The sequence below is a fragment of the Ruditapes philippinarum genome, unplaced genomic scaffold, assembly GCF_026571515.1.
Source record: "Ruditapes philippinarum isolate M1 unplaced genomic scaffold, ASM2657151v2 ctg271_1_1_1_1, whole genome shotgun sequence".
NCBI classification, from domain to species: Eukaryota; Metazoa; Mollusca; class Bivalvia; order Venerida; family Veneridae; genus Ruditapes; species Ruditapes philippinarum.
This window is the reverse complement of record NW_026860094.1, coordinates 188,218-203,540: the sequence shown is the minus strand read 5'-3', so window position 1 is coordinate 203,540 and position 15,323 is coordinate 188,218. Positions and strand designations below refer to the sequence as shown.

The 15,323-nt window shown below is 32.1% G+C and overlaps 2 protein-coding genes across 3 annotated transcripts in view; one reads left to right on the top strand and one right to left on the bottom strand.

The window, feature by feature from the left end:
• Window positions 1–1,406: 1,406 nt before the first annotated feature.
• Window positions 1,407–5,542, bottom strand: LOC132758872 (uncharacterized). Its single transcript, XM_060750579.1, has 3 exons — window positions 5,424–5,542; window positions 3,029–3,275; window positions 1,407–1,915 (listed from the first exon to the last, which is right to left on the bottom strand). The coding sequence occupies exons 1-3, from the start codon at window positions 5,481–5,483 to the stop codon at window positions 1,407–1,409; spliced, it is 816 nt and encodes a 271-aa protein (XP_060606562.1). The 5' UTR covers window positions 5,484–5,542.
• Window positions 5,543–8,658: 3,116 nt separating this feature from the next.
• Window positions 8,659–15,323, top strand: part of LOC132758866 (cyclin-dependent kinase 11B-like) — a 29,254-nt gene continuing 22,589 nt past the window's right edge. For both annotated transcript variants that reach the window (XM_060750572.1, XM_060750571.1), the window contains exons 1-4: window positions 8,659–8,812; window positions 13,450–13,618; window positions 14,381–14,601; window positions 14,968–15,079. In XM_060750572.1, coding sequence (XP_060606555.1) covers window positions 8,797–8,812; window positions 13,450–13,618; window positions 14,381–14,601; window positions 14,968–15,079 — 518 coding nt within the window. In that variant the 5' untranslated portion in view covers window positions 8,659–8,796. The remainder of the gene's footprint in view (window positions 8,813–13,449; window positions 13,619–14,380; window positions 14,602–14,967; window positions 15,080–15,323) is intronic.

Sequence of the window (15,323 nt, the reverse complement as noted above, 5' to 3'; positions counted from 1 at the left end):
ATACTATCGGTAGGATTTTTAAATCCGACCAAAACAAAAGCAAACATCATAGTTGTAATGATGCAAATATGTATGCTCAGAGTTACAAGTTAAATATGGCCTGATATATACATGTATTTGTGATTTTAAAGGTTCGATCATTTCTACAATTTTTCATGTCTTAAGACTAAAAACCACTTGCATTCTGAACCGATTTCTGTTGTCCCAAGGAATCAATAACAGCACTGTTTAACTTTGTAAATTATAGTTAACTATCTAATATTCATTAACAACACTTTTGATATGTAGTTAGTTTGGTTTAAAACCCAGTATACAAATTTAAATAACTTAAACCCAATAAACAATATAACAATATTGTTAATTGGTCAATTGATTTTATTATAGATTCTCAAGAATTTACTGAAAGATATTTTCGCATAATAATCGAAAGAACTATTTTGGCATCATTATGTTAAGTTGCCTTTCTTCGATTTCGTCGAATGAGAATGTTAAAATTAAAAACTAAACAATTATATATTCATCTAAATGTCGCGTGCAAAAATAGAGCCAGTTAGAAGGTAATAAAAAAATTATATACAGTTTTTACAGCTGTAATCGGTAACTCTTTTCTCGTCTTTCAGACGTTTAGATTGTCTCAACTACATAGTTAACCATATCAGGATATGACAGTTCCTAAAAGTTTTATTGAAAATGTCTTTCCAAGATACAATAAATATTTTATAGGTCAGTGCTTCATCATAATTACAAACGAGTTGACATTTAATGTATCTTTAAAGTTAAGTATAAACAAACTAGATACCGATATTTTGTTCACACATAATGAGGTTTTATTATAACAATTAGACATTTCTCAAGACAAGTATGTAGAGCAAGCCACAGTATACAAATGCCCCTTTTGTCTCTTTTAATCATACACAGACTGAAGCAGAAGCGTTAAAGGATATAGATACAGAGACATTTGGGTATATAATTTAAACATCAAATACAGGTGGGTTTTTTTAAGACATAGAACGAAAATAATACATCATGTGAAATATTTGTATCTCATTTTTGTGTTAATTTCTTCATATCTATGCGCTCAAAAGCATTCTGAAGAATTCCTGAATTTGATTCAGCAAGAGGCATAATTGATTCAAGAATACATTTTGCGGTAAAATCAGCAGGTGGGTTAAATGGCAATCTGTACGTTTCTGCTTTCTTTCCAAGAAGATAGTACTTTTTCGCTAGCTTAATATTTTTAAAATGGCAAGCATAGATAAATCCCATCACATAATGAACGTGCGGAAACTTTTCGTCACACTTTGGTGCAATATCTAAGTATTTGTTACACAACATTAAAGCCTTTTCTGGGAATTGGGCTTGGTAGTGAAAAGCAACGCTGTATATAGCCCCGACATTTGTCTCATCTAAGGCGTAACATTTCTCAAAAGCGTCCAATGCACGTTCGTTTTGGTCTGTCGATGTATATTTCGCTCCCAAGACGTAAAAATTCGTTTAGCTGTTTCCTCATGTTCATACGGCAGCAATTTATGAACAAATATTTCAAGCGCACGAATTGTTTCCTTGCACCGTTCATAGTCAGGTAGCTCTTTTGTCTTCAGAGCCACAACAACGTTAACATAAATATATTCCACCAAAATGTCATTAGGCCTTAACTGAAGATAATCCTCAACTAAATATGTAAACGACGGAGGCAAATGGAACTGCTGCAGCATATAGTCCGCTGTCATATATCCCTCGATAAAGTGGTGAAGTCCAGGCTGCAAACAATCACAGTCACTCTGTAGAAGAACCCTTGGTTTCTTGTAACTCCATAAGATATTAAAGGCGTACACGTAATGGTTCAATGCTTCCATTGTCTTTCTTGCAGTTGGTGAATTCGGATATTGCATCAGAAGTTCTGGCGTAACATATCCTGAATAGAAATGATAAAGATCGCTTTAAACCTTTTAAACGTCTTATTTTCTTTAAATAAAACCTTCTAAATAAAGAGAAAAGAATAACTGTCGGGGAAATTATTCCGAAATAGGAATGATTAGGACTTCCTTATATTTTACTACCTCGATATTTGCATTTGAAAGTAAAATAATCTGGAAACCAGCTGCAACTTAAATTGCTGGATATGTAAGAATTCCTATTCATAGAAATATCAGATAAATATAATAGTTTTAAAAAACCTTCAGCTAACGGGTGAGAGGGGGGGGGGCACGGTCGACTAATCAGACGACAGAGGAAGCATTTAATAGTAAAGAGTATTCCAAATCCATAAATAAATAACACAGTTATGACAATTCACTAATTTACAATATTGTCAAGGACAAATCAATGTCACAGTCAAGTTCAATTAAAGTGTCTTTAATGTCTTTTCCCATGAATTGTTGTGAACGAGAATGAAGACAATCCAGTGACGTCAAAGGTAAGGCCATTTAAAGGTCAAACGTCAAGGTCAAACTGAGTTTGATCTTTTTTTAAAGTAGTTGTACTCAAGTATGAAGACAATCCATTTTTAAAGTCAATTATAGCAAATATCAAGCAAAATTCATTTGACCTTCAATGTCAAGGTCATTGATGAGTTAAGGCCATAATCAATTTCGTGTTCTGAAAGTTTTTGTCCAAAGGATTGTTGTATCCAAGTATGAAGACTAAGTTTTAGCAAATTATAGCAATCAAAATCATGGAAAATTCAACAATTTGACCTTGATGGTCAATGCCATTTATGAGTCAAGGTCAAATTCAGTCAGCTTTACTTGAAGGTCTCATCCATGTATGAAGAAAATCAATATAGAAATGGTAAAAAATAATGGCCGATGTTAAAAGTTTCTGGACACCAACAGCAATGGCAACCAGGACGGGAACGACAACCTGACAATAGCAATATTCGAAAAAGCCGAGCTAAAGATCTCAAGACATCAAAACCAATGAATGCCATGTCATTTCAAAGATATAACATTTAATACTAATGATATATATAAAAAGTTTAAGAGACTCTGAAAAGAAAATTAAACCTTTAAGTTAATTATAGATCTACCTCTACGATTTGTAAATACAACAGAAGAATCTTGAGCTTGTTTGGTTCCTTCATCCACGAGTTTTTCCATATACTGAAACATTTGTCGTAACTCCGGCTTTTCATTCAACATTTTTTCTTTCATTCTCATCAATGTGTCTTCATCTGGTATGCTGTCTAGCTTGCTTTCTTCGATGTTTGCACGTGCTTGGACGGATGGAGCCGGTTTGCGTTCTGAATCCTGCGACTTCTTTTTCTTGGGCATTTTCTACAAAAGTAACTGTACATTTAGAATATCTTATTTACCAATATATTTTATACAAGGCGATTTTGTTTGATCTGCTACAAGGAATGACATCAAAGCAAAAACTGCTGCAATGTAGGTCCAGTTTTAGCAGAATCTATTTGATAAAACGGATATCCAGAATCGTTGGGAGTTGGTATTATCACACCAGCAAAAATATGGTGTAAATGTAGCAAGTTTTCACAGATGAATGGCATGAATCAATATCATAGCTAAAATACATTCACGTTTTTTAAAAAACACATTAGCTAATTAATCTACAGAACAAGATATAATTACTAAACATCAGTTCGGATTTTTAAAGTGGGTGTCTATTTAAAAGTGCATTCTTATTTAGCAGTCAATCATATCATTTTTTTCTAAGTAAGAAATAAGACCTTTGCTGTGTATTTATCGATTTACATCAATTTTTGACTTGATTAAGCACTCTGAATCAGATCCATGACAAAAATTAATCAAAGAATGATAATATTTGTAATATGTTCCGATTTCGGAGTGGAATATCCCCCAATTTGGCAGTTACGAAGCTTGCCGACGACTTCCTAAGGGATGGATATTCCGATCTAAACCGCAAACATATTTCAGATATTTCTTCATGCATATTCTACCATAATATTCCAACATATGTTAAATTTTTTACCTCAAATTTATCGCATTACACCCGTAACTATATATTCTTACAACTTCATTCACAACGGCGAAATTACGTCATCCTAAGCATGCAGTTTCATTCTTAAGTACGCCATAATGACGTCATTTTAACGCGGTTCATGTTGTTGATAAAACGCGCTGAAATGTCACCATATTGTATAGCACGCGACTCATCTGACATCCCCGATGCTAGATGAAATTTTCGGTTCGGGTAAACCCTTAAAGATAACGGAAACACCTGGTCCAGTCTGATACAGTTGAGTTCACACTAAGGTTACACTTCATAAGTGCACTTTGTAGTGCACCAGACCTATTATATGTATTAAGCAGTTACCTTTATTTTCAATGAATAGCAATTTGACCTTTACAAAAAAAAAATATAGATATTGGAATTCGATTGTAAAATTTACAGAGAAGAACTGAATATATGTAAACCCTTAAAACTAACGGAAACACCTGGTCCAGTCAGATACATGTATGTATGAAGCTTAAATAAAGTGATGAACAAAGCTACTGTGTCAAAGTTTGTGTAAAGTATAAGTCAGAGTTGCCTTCCTTCTTTGAGGTGTTCCAAAGAGTCCAGCTGGAAGATCCGGGTTTTTCGTTACTTGTTTTAACTATGTTCTACTTAAAAAAAAATATTGTCGAAACATTTAATTTACCAAGTACGGTTACTCTAGATCATATAACATTGTATTTACTCGATGCGCAAATGTTGCGTTTTTGTTCTCAAAATCGCCCAACTCTCTAAGAATCCTATATAATAGTATAGGAAACTACTGTTACACATGAAATTTAATTAATGACAAATGTAGCAAAACGTGAGGTTATGATTTTCGAAGCTGGTATTATCGGTGTTTTGATACCATTAAATACTTGACAGCGAAAACAAATGGAACATAATATCTCAATATATTCCACTTGCACAGCATGCATCAATTTCTCAAAATTTATTGTTTAAACAATATATTGAACAACCTGTCCAACAAAAATGAGGTCAAACGAAACATATATAATAATTCCTTGGAAGCTAGCTACTACATTTTGTACATCGGAACAATAGCCGAGATATAAACATATGTGATATCTATATGTAACGGCCTAAATGCTAGCATTTGTTGAGGTATTTTGTGTAAAATTCGAGATATATGTAAACTAGTCACCCAGCTTAATTCAAGATATTAATTTAAAAATATATGACAGTAAAACTAATTATTATGTTTTTAGAAAATAAGGTTAATTATCATATTTTAAGAAATAAAAAAGTAGCCTATTTCCAAATGACATATATCTGTTAAACTTGTGTTTGTCTGGGATTCTTTATTTTCAATTACCCTTACCCCAATACCCCTCCCAACTGCTTAGATAACATTTAACAGATAGTGATATCATCTCTGCACGAAGAAGCGACAAAGAAATAAAAAATTCTGAAAAAGAATGTGTGAAAAAAGAGCTACTTACTTTATTCGCGTGTGTAAAGAGTCTTAGCGTATGTAGAGTGTACTTAATGTATGCTATCATCTATCATTCCAGAATAATTGGTTGAACATCGCTAATTGTGCTTTGTTTTCTTGTTTATTCTAAATAAAATTTATCAATCGACCCAACTGATTAGTATACGGACAGAATCTAGTTTCGTTGACCCCGATCAGTCTCTAGGTGATATTTGACCAGAGTTTTGCTGAATTTGTTGTATCATTCTGAATTTTGTTTTAGAAAGAAATACATTGGCAATGGGGTTTAGTTTGAGGGTAAGCCCCTATATATACTATATGATGAATATTGATACCTTTAATAGATATGTTCCCAGCATGTAATGTTTATTCGTTCATTATAACATATATCATGACGCAGGAGTATGACAGTCCCATTTAATTCAGTGTAAAGACCATATGCAATGTCATGTCATCTGTGCTGTTAAAGCGTGCTAAATGTTCGTGTTACACTGTAGACGCGTCAATTGATCTTTTTAACAGTGAACAGATAATATCATTTTGGGTACGTGGCAAAATTATTTATTATATGATCTTAATATAGCTGCAATCTCATTGGTCCAAACAGTAGTCAACAGAACTTTTTATAAAATCATATTCACTGGGTGCAGTATCATATTCACTGGCTGAATTGGATTTTCCCAGTCTAAAACAGATTGAGACTCATATTCAATGACCATACACCGTTGACTGTTAATTACGCGTGTTATTTTAAAAAAATGTTGCGTTTTATTCTTTAAGGCATATTTCTCGATTACTTTACTGTTATACTCAAAGGCTACACCGCAATGATAAGTATAAACTTGAATTACATTTGTATGTGCACGCCTAACAGTAAACACGTGCGTCTTTTTCCCGCACTTCAACGAGGCAAAATTTTTACATGACACGTGCGTCTTTTTCCCGCGCTTCAACGAGGCAAATTTTTTACATGTATATAAATTTGTACTTTTTGTGATTTTTAAAATTTTTAGCCTATTCATATAATAAAAGAATATTCACCAGTGAGCAATTGAATATGATGTGATATTCACCGGCAAAAAGTCATATTGACCTCGACTATCGCCTGGGTCAATATGCCATCTGAATATCACATCATATCCAATGGCTCACTAGTCAATAATAATTGTATATTATTGTATGATCTTAATATAGCTGCAGTCTCATTGGTCTAAACAGTAGTCAATGGAACTTTTTATAGAATCATATTCACTGGGTGAATTGGATTTTCCCAGTCTAAAAATAGATTGAGACTCATATATCGTAGACTGTTAATTGCGCGTGCTTATGAAAAAATAATTGTTGCGTTGTGTTCTTTATGACATATTTCTAGATTAAAATATCATTACTTTACTATTATATAGTTAAAGGTTACACCGTAATGATGTGTATAAACTTGAATTACTTTTGTATCAGCAGCGTTCGCGTAGTTGTTGCACGCCTAGCACGTGCGTCTATTTCCCGCGCTTCAACAAAACAGGTGAAAGTTGTACATGCATAAGGTTGTAATTTCTGTGACTTTTTAAAAAAAATTCTTATATAGCCTAATCATATAATAAAACAATTATTGACTAGTGTGCCATTGCTATCGCCTCGGCCAATAGGTCATCTTCCGGTTAATATCACGTCATATTCAATGGCACACTAGTCAATAATTGTATAATATTACATTCGAGTAGGTTCATCCATAACTCTTTCAAAAAATCAGTAAATTAAAAACAGCTAGATTCATTCAATGTCCTCTTTTGATTTAATTCAATTGATTCGATATCTTCCAGACAGGTTATAGTGTGTGCCTTTCATGGCTATCTCATTTTATTTATTAACATTTTTGTAAAAGTTGTTTTTTCTTTTCTTTTATTAACCACACGGACTTTAAGAAGATGTAATGTTCTAACCAACATATTTATTGAAAGATGTTCATAAACTTATAAATATTGTTCAATATTTTATTGCAAACCATTACTTGGTCTACTGGGATCCTACATGTTTACCGGACAATCAGTTTACCGGACAAAATCTATTCCAGTTAAATAAGGCTTTATTTTTTGCTTCAATTAAAAAATCTTCCGGTCTGAATCGTTCACACACTTTCTACTGCAAAGTAAATAACAACAAAACCACTTTTAGGCAAATATTGTTGATTCAGTTCTTTATTTACTAACATACCCTTTCAGGCCCGTCGTCACGATTTTGTGATTGGTGCGGCCAATTTGGTTGGTTTTAGCCAGAATCTAGGGGGGTACGGGGGCATGCTCCCCCGGAAAAATTTTTATTCTAGGATGCTTTAGTTTACTAGTTATTCCATGACCTGGTCATGCGGGGGAATAATCTGTTCTGCGCATTCCCGAATATTGAGGCCCTTAATGGGTTATTAACTTATTTTAGATAGATTTTACTTTTAATTCTTCTCAAAGTTACCTCAGGAGACAATCGTTACATATTTTAAGGATAAAAAGTGATTTTAAATTTCGTTCAAACAATATCTTGTTGTTGTCTTTTACAAAGAAATGCAAAATAAGAAACATATAAGGAAACAGGTTACGCGCCCATGGGAGGAAACTCTACATGAAATGTACAAAAAATAGACTTTATGGCTTTTGCAACATATGCTACATGATGATCAAAAGGAAAATGTATGAGAAAGAACAGAATTCCATTTGAATATCAAAATGTGTCATACTTTTAAGGATCATGAAGAATCAATACGTTAATTGAGTTAATAGTGTTTATTTCAATTACACCCCTATATTGGCCTCTTCGTAACAAGCATGGCTGCTGTGTCTATTTTAGTGACATAATGGTTTTTTCCAGTATCTTAACATTGTCATTCAATAGTCGAAGTCTCCTTGCTTAATTTCAATATAACACTTCAAAAACTTTTGAAACACAATGTCCGGTAAATTGAGTTGTCTACATGATTTTTTTCCTCTTTTAATGCCCTACTTTAAAGACACATTTCTACGGTCAAAAGTTTAATTTTATGTTTGATAAAGAAATGTTAACGTATATTAAGAACCCACAATCATTTGGGTAAAATTTCATTCTTTTCTATTATTTTAAATAAAAGTTACAACGAAAAAACATCATATTTTGTCCGGTAATATGTAGGATCCCAGGATATTAATAAATAAAAAAATCGCAAAAACTTTTAGCACGATGGCAGGTTTATACGCTACGGGCCTGTAACGGGGAGGGGTGAATTTAGTATCTCTATACCTAAACAGTGCACGCGCTTCGAAGAGTGATCTCCTCTTGAAACGTATCAACATTTCCGAAATCAAAAGTTTCGTAATTATATGGATATTTTCTAAATAGTGAGAACTTTAAAGATAAGACCGATGAGTCGTCGAAAAGGTTTGTAATTATGTATCAATCTCCATTTTGGAATTGACGAGTTATAATTGCTGAATTGTAAAGTCGCGAAATGTAACAGTGTTCGGATATTAACATCTTCATGAGACACTTCATAATAGATAATATTTTAAAATCCCGACGGATACAGAAATTAAGAATTATAAACAAATCCAAATAAATATAAACGGGGCATTTTGTACTTTTGGTTTCTTCAACCTAGTCCTATAAATATGACGTCGCTTTGAGATATTTTAGCTTCTGGGCAAAGCAACGTCATATCGAAATTGCTCAAAAAGAATTATGGTGGTTTCGTCTAACTACCGGTTCGTCTAACTTAATTTATGAAGAGGTGCGAAAGTGGTTTCGTCTAACTGATGTTATATAGTAATTAAAGGCAAAGTAGACGTGGTTCATATATATATAGTGCTTTTATCATCAATAATTTGTTATAATTAAATTATGACGCAAATATCATTAATGAATATAATATATTGTAGAAGTATGTTTATATATTATACTTATTTTGAAAAGGTTTTTTCGTTATTTGATAAATTATTTTTGAGTCAAGAATAAAAATTATAATACAATATATTGATATATTAGTAAATGTCTATTTGTGAATTTTCATATATTTTGATATATTTCTAAATAAAAAATAAAATTCTTTTCACGGAAAATGAAATTAAAAATAATTATTTTTTTAGTATCGATTTTATTCCGATTAAAAGCATTTTTTTCAGCTTTAACTATTAATTTGTATTTATAGTTGATATAGATTATATATAATATGTTTAAATTTTCAATAGCTTGTCTTTAATTGCATGAAAATGTGTGATAAACCACACATTAAGACCCGCGATAATTGAAGTGCCCATTATACAATAGCTATTGTTCACTAAATTAAGTTAGCTGAAACCACTACCTGTTTTACTATATAAGATCAGTTAGACGAACCGGTAGTTAGACGAAACCACTCCCACCCCTCAAAAACCCATCGGTATGCCTAAAATACGAAAGTGAGCGAAAGTGACTTTTAAAATTTGAATTGTACCGTTTTAATAGAATTTTATAGTAAAATTGCTATTTGCAGACGTATATTATTAGCAACTTATAATTTTTCTTTTCAAAAATAATCACTATGATGATTTAATCGCCATTTATTTGCATAATTTCTATACACAAGTTCTGAAACTTTCCTTTCCCTCACTTTGTAAAATACGAAAGTGACTTGTAAAATATTAAATATAGAAGTCTACTTATAGAGTTTAAATTGAAATTTATACTAAAATTGCAGTTTGTAGACGTATATTGTCAGAAATATATAATATTTATTTTCAAAAATAATCATTATGATGATTTAATCACCATTTGTTTGCATAATATCTATACACAAGTTCTGAGATCTTCCATTCGTTCACATTAAATAATACGAAAGTGACTTGTCAAATATGAAATAAAGCTTTGAATTGAAAGTTATACTACTAATATTGCATTTTTCAGGCCTAATTTAGTACATTTTCTAATAGTTAACAAGTCACTTTCTTATTTTTCTATGCCAGCAAAAGGAAGATAACTAAACTTGAATATATAAATTAGGCAAATAAATGGCGATTAAATCATGATTTATGGTTATTTATTATAATATATATAATAAGTTGCTAATAATATACGTCTTCAGACAACAATTTTACTGTAAAATTCTATTAAAACGGTACAATTTTAATTTTAAAAGTCACTTTCGCTCACTTTCGTCAAAAATCTCACTTTCGTATTTTAGGCAAACCCAAAACCCATAGCATGTTCCGCCAGAAAATCGGGCGGAACGAAAAACAATGAAGACAGCGTGTATTTACATAAGTTTTGACGTATTTATGAACAAAACTAAAAAATAAATACCTTTTGTCAAAATGATTAAACTGTCACATCCGAAAAATCATGATTAAATCCTCTCATGTATTTCAATTCTTTTTACAGCGGATAAACAAATGGCGGCCATAAAGTGCGCGAAATCTGATTGGCTAATTCAAATGCAAGCGTTTAACTGAATCAGAACAATCTAACGGAATATTTTTTTAACGAAATAATTGCCCATGCACCATCAGTGTGTTCGAATATATTTTTCCGTTCAAAAATTTGGAATTAATCTGTAAAGCACCTTGCTTAACCATATGGCTGATAGACAAAAATAGATTGATGTTTATATTTTATTTTAAATTGAGAAGTACATTGTTTGAGAGTTTTTGTGTATGATTGAGCATGAAATTGAAAGAAAAGAAGATAAGCTTTTGAATAAAGCTTGAAAGGCAAGACAATAGACATTTTTTGAATTTTTTATGATGCTATGCGTGTTTGAGCAATAACTATTAGATGTCAGGCTTGACCGACATAAACTATAACAAGCCTGTAACGTCTAATATATTGGACTATCTTCAACCATGATAATAAGTTAAAATATTAGTCGTATATAAATAAAAAAATGTACTAGATCTATTTACAGTTTATAAGTTTTATATCTAAAAATTTCAATCCATATGTATATTTCAGAAGTAAAACTTGTACCCTATAATACAATAAAGAAAACAGAATGAACCTTATATTTACTCCTGGTTTAGACCCTGGGGTCTATTCCAGGATAAAGCCACATAGATTAATAGAGGTGGGTACATGTGTGAAAATGCCGGTTTAATAACAGTGATCAGGGCTCTCAGTAGGGTCAGAATTTTACGAGTCAAAGACTCTTTGACACCTCAAGTATGTAATTTTTATCAGTTGTCTAGAGCTATTTTTAGTGCTGTCAAATTACCTCCACTGATGTCACGCTTCAGTGCACAGGCTATAAACAATGCTGTGTGTAATACATAGTGACATTTTTATTGAGTGTGATTTGAACATACGTAGAATTTTATAGGTAATTAGGGGTGGATTTAAGGTAATTATTATTGCATAGCTGAAAATACCAAGTGGCAAATTGTGTCAAATTTGTTCATTTCCTGATTTTCACAAGTCAAAACCCGGATCCCTGTGTCATTCGAGAGCCCTGAGTGATTAAAGTTGGATCGAGCCCAACATCAGTGGTGCTCTTGATAAATTAACAGAAAAGCGCCAAATAATAAGACAGACAGCATGTGATCTGTCATCATATAGATAACTTTATATGGCCCTATATACCCAGGTTCTCTGACCTCTAATTGCCAGCCAGTGGCTAAGGTTGTGCTGTATGGACGCTACCTTCAAATTAACAAAGTAAAACACAAGACATTATTATTTATAAATTTAATACTAAGTCAGAGATTTATTGCAACAACAACAATCAGATTTATTTATGAATAAGTTGAATGAAATTATATTTTAAATCAGAAATCTACTAAATATGGTTCTTTATTGAAAGATAATTTTAACATAAGTTATTAAGTATTTATGTATAAGAATTTTTAACCTAAGCAGGGTTTTTTTGGAAAAGGGGAAGACGCTGGACACTGGTAGGGAGGGGAAAAAATACATGAAAAAAGTCAATTTGGTAACAGAAGATTCCTGCAATATTTTTGGTTATTTTTGATTACAATTGGTGGGTTTTATTTGCTGAAATGGAAAAACTATATTTTTAACCTTTTAAGTATTTAATTCCTTAGCAGTCCAAAGGGAAAATTGAATTTTTGGGGAAAAAACTTGGCTATTAATTTACGGAGGGGAAGACACCAACTATCGGTGTCAATTTGTTAGTAAAAAAAAAAAAAAACCTGTTAAGTTAATTAATCATTTAGATTTAGATATTGTCAAAACTATAATGTTTTAAAACGTGTGAAAGCTTTGGAGACTGCAAATACAGAAGATCACCCGGTATTTATATATACATTTTGGTCGTCATAGAAATAATAACTCTAAAATTGATTGGTCAAAATAACTCATAACAAATTCTAAACTTATTGAATAATTTCAATCAAGTCAACCAATGAAAATATAGAATTAGACCGAAAGCACCTATCAAATTAACTGTAACAAATATGGTAACAGAAATAAGCTTACAATTAATAGATTACTAAAATGCAGCCTTATCACACATGTATATTAGTCTGATATGAATTACTTTTATTCAAAAAATCAATTAGTATTTATTTAATAATTTTTTTATTGAGCATTTGTTAGACCAAAATACCATTAATATATGTTCTGTGTATTCTTAGTATTATGTTTGAGGTCCTTATCAGAAGTTTGATGAAAAGGGCTGAGAAGATGCAATTTGTCAGACGATTGATTAGGATGAATCACTGCATCAACCTTTTACCTGACACAGATTGCAAGAAATACAAAATGTAAAGTAAATGTAAAAACTTAAAAATTAGCGAAAAGAATTGACTGAATGAAAGCTGCTCAATTCTGCTAAATTTAAACCAGAAGTTCTGTTTTCAATAATACTTACAACCTGCCCTGCCTGTTTGCATTATTAGCATAAGTCAACAATGCAAGCCGATAATGATATGGGTAATTTATTAAACAATTGAGTTGTTGTATGCAGAGATTTGAATTTATTTTGAGTATTGGGACAATTTTAATTGTGTATTTACGCCATCATGCAGATTATCTGTATCTCTGTTTATTTTTCTTTATTTTTAGAAATTTATTATAATTTTTACTTTCAGTTACCTTGGTGTCAGACAGAAGCTCAAGAAGTCCGTATGAGCAAGGAGAACTGGCGTCAAGCAGTCCAGAACTGGCAGCAAGGAGTGAGGATAATGAAACATCCGAACATGAGGTAGAAGAAGAAGAAGAGGAAGAAGAACATACCCAGAGTGACAGGGACCATGATATGTAAGTTCCTGATTGTTTATGTCATTGGATAAAGTAGTAGGCTTCTGTGCCATTGATGGATATACATCTTTATATATAATATTATTCATTTTTAATAATCAAACACCCTCATACCAATGGGAATGATCGGCTATTCTGACCAACTAAAAGGCCCGAGAAATTGCAATTGCCCTTTCACAAAATCTGATTTCATTCCATAAGGGGAGCCTATCATGCCCTATGTCTCTAAAAAAAGAGAGTTTAAGAATGTATCAGTTCTGTGAAATGCTGAATCAAATTTGGTATAGAAACACTTTTTTGTGAAATTAGATCATGTACATGTAATACATTTTATTGTTTCAATTCTTAGTTTTTCATTTTTAACAGAAATACTAATGCATTACTTGTTTATACAGATGATATGTGAAGTTATCACCTACATTTGTAGGAAAGGCTGTTTATAAAAGAGGTGTTTGTTGCTCAGTGGCTAAGGTTGTTAACTGCAAACCACTTGTCTCTCACTACCGCAAGTACCGCCAGGGACCTTTAAATCTTTCGTATGAAGAAACAATCTGGCTATCTTACAGAGTCAGCACTTGGTTCTACATAGGTGTCAGCTCATGTCAGAAATAACAGAGGGGCACTTGGGGTCTTCCTACTGTTGTTAAGCTGGAAATTCCCACTTTGCAGTTTTAACTATTCCTGTGTCAGTGTGAGTTGAAACCCAATGAATAATATATACAATAGTGATATAGTACCACTCTTGATATAAATTACATACAGGCATTCAGCTGATGAAGAAGATCATGATGACGGGCCTGGTATAAAACCTCCACCAGTACCTGTGAAGAAAAAGGACAAGCACAAACATAAACACAAAGAAGATAGAAAGAAGGAAAAGCAAAGAGAAAGACACAGAGAAGAAAAAGAGGGACATAGGGGAAAAGAAAGAAGTCATGGTAGAGATATAAGGGACCATAGGGAAGATAGAGGGGCTCCTAGGGGTAAGATTTTCCCACTTATGAATCTGAGACTTCAGTTTAAATGATTTGAAAATGTTAAAACTTGATGGTGTAGCAGCATTTGTTAAAAGTGATAAATTGTTAGCCCTTGTGACATTCATGTATATTCATGAACATCAGTTAAAGTAAAAAAGCAAAGCAGATGGTAAAAATGAATAAAATTTTATTTCTTGAGTTTTCTTTACAATTTTGATTAACAGAATACATGTATACATGTATTGTTTACTATCTGTAGGTAGCAGGAAAATGGACCTACAGGAAAATGGAATTTGAAGCATTCCATACAAGATTTTTTTCATGATAAAAGAAAATTATTTTGCTTAATTTTTTACATTTTTTCTTAAATAGGAAATCAGGAAAGACATGACAGAAAACTGTTGACAGGAAGAGAGAGGGAGAAAGAGCTGAAAGAAAAATTGATAAAAGAAAAGGAAAAACGAGAAAAGTCTCGGATGGAAAGGTACTTCGGATATCATGTTTGCTAATTCTTTATGACAGTCTTAGAAATATTATTAATCATCAGTTTCAAAATGAGTATCCATTTGCGAGTTTGCAAAGTCTTCATTTGCTTATATAGTATTCTATGGCAATTATTGTTGCTAAAGTGACATCATACTTTGCTGACAAATTGAGCTGAATTAGCTCTACATTTTGAAAGAATGACTATTGAAAATGGTGTCTGGCCAATAATTTGTCACGGAAAA

Excerpts from the sequence above, each read along its gene's own strand:
- LOC132758872 (XM_060750579.1), bottom strand. The coding sequence starts at position 5,483 with ATGATAGCATACATTAAGTACACTCTACATACGCTAAGACTCTTTACA. Across the intron at positions 3,276-5,423 it reads TCTTTACACACGCGAATAAA|AAAATGCCCAAGAAAAAGAA; the intron begins GTAAGTAGCTCT and ends TTACTTTTGTAG. Across the intron at positions 1,916-3,028 it reads TGTATTTACAAATCGTAGAG|GATATGTTACGCCAGAACTT; the intron begins GTAGATCTATAA and ends ATTTCTATTCAG.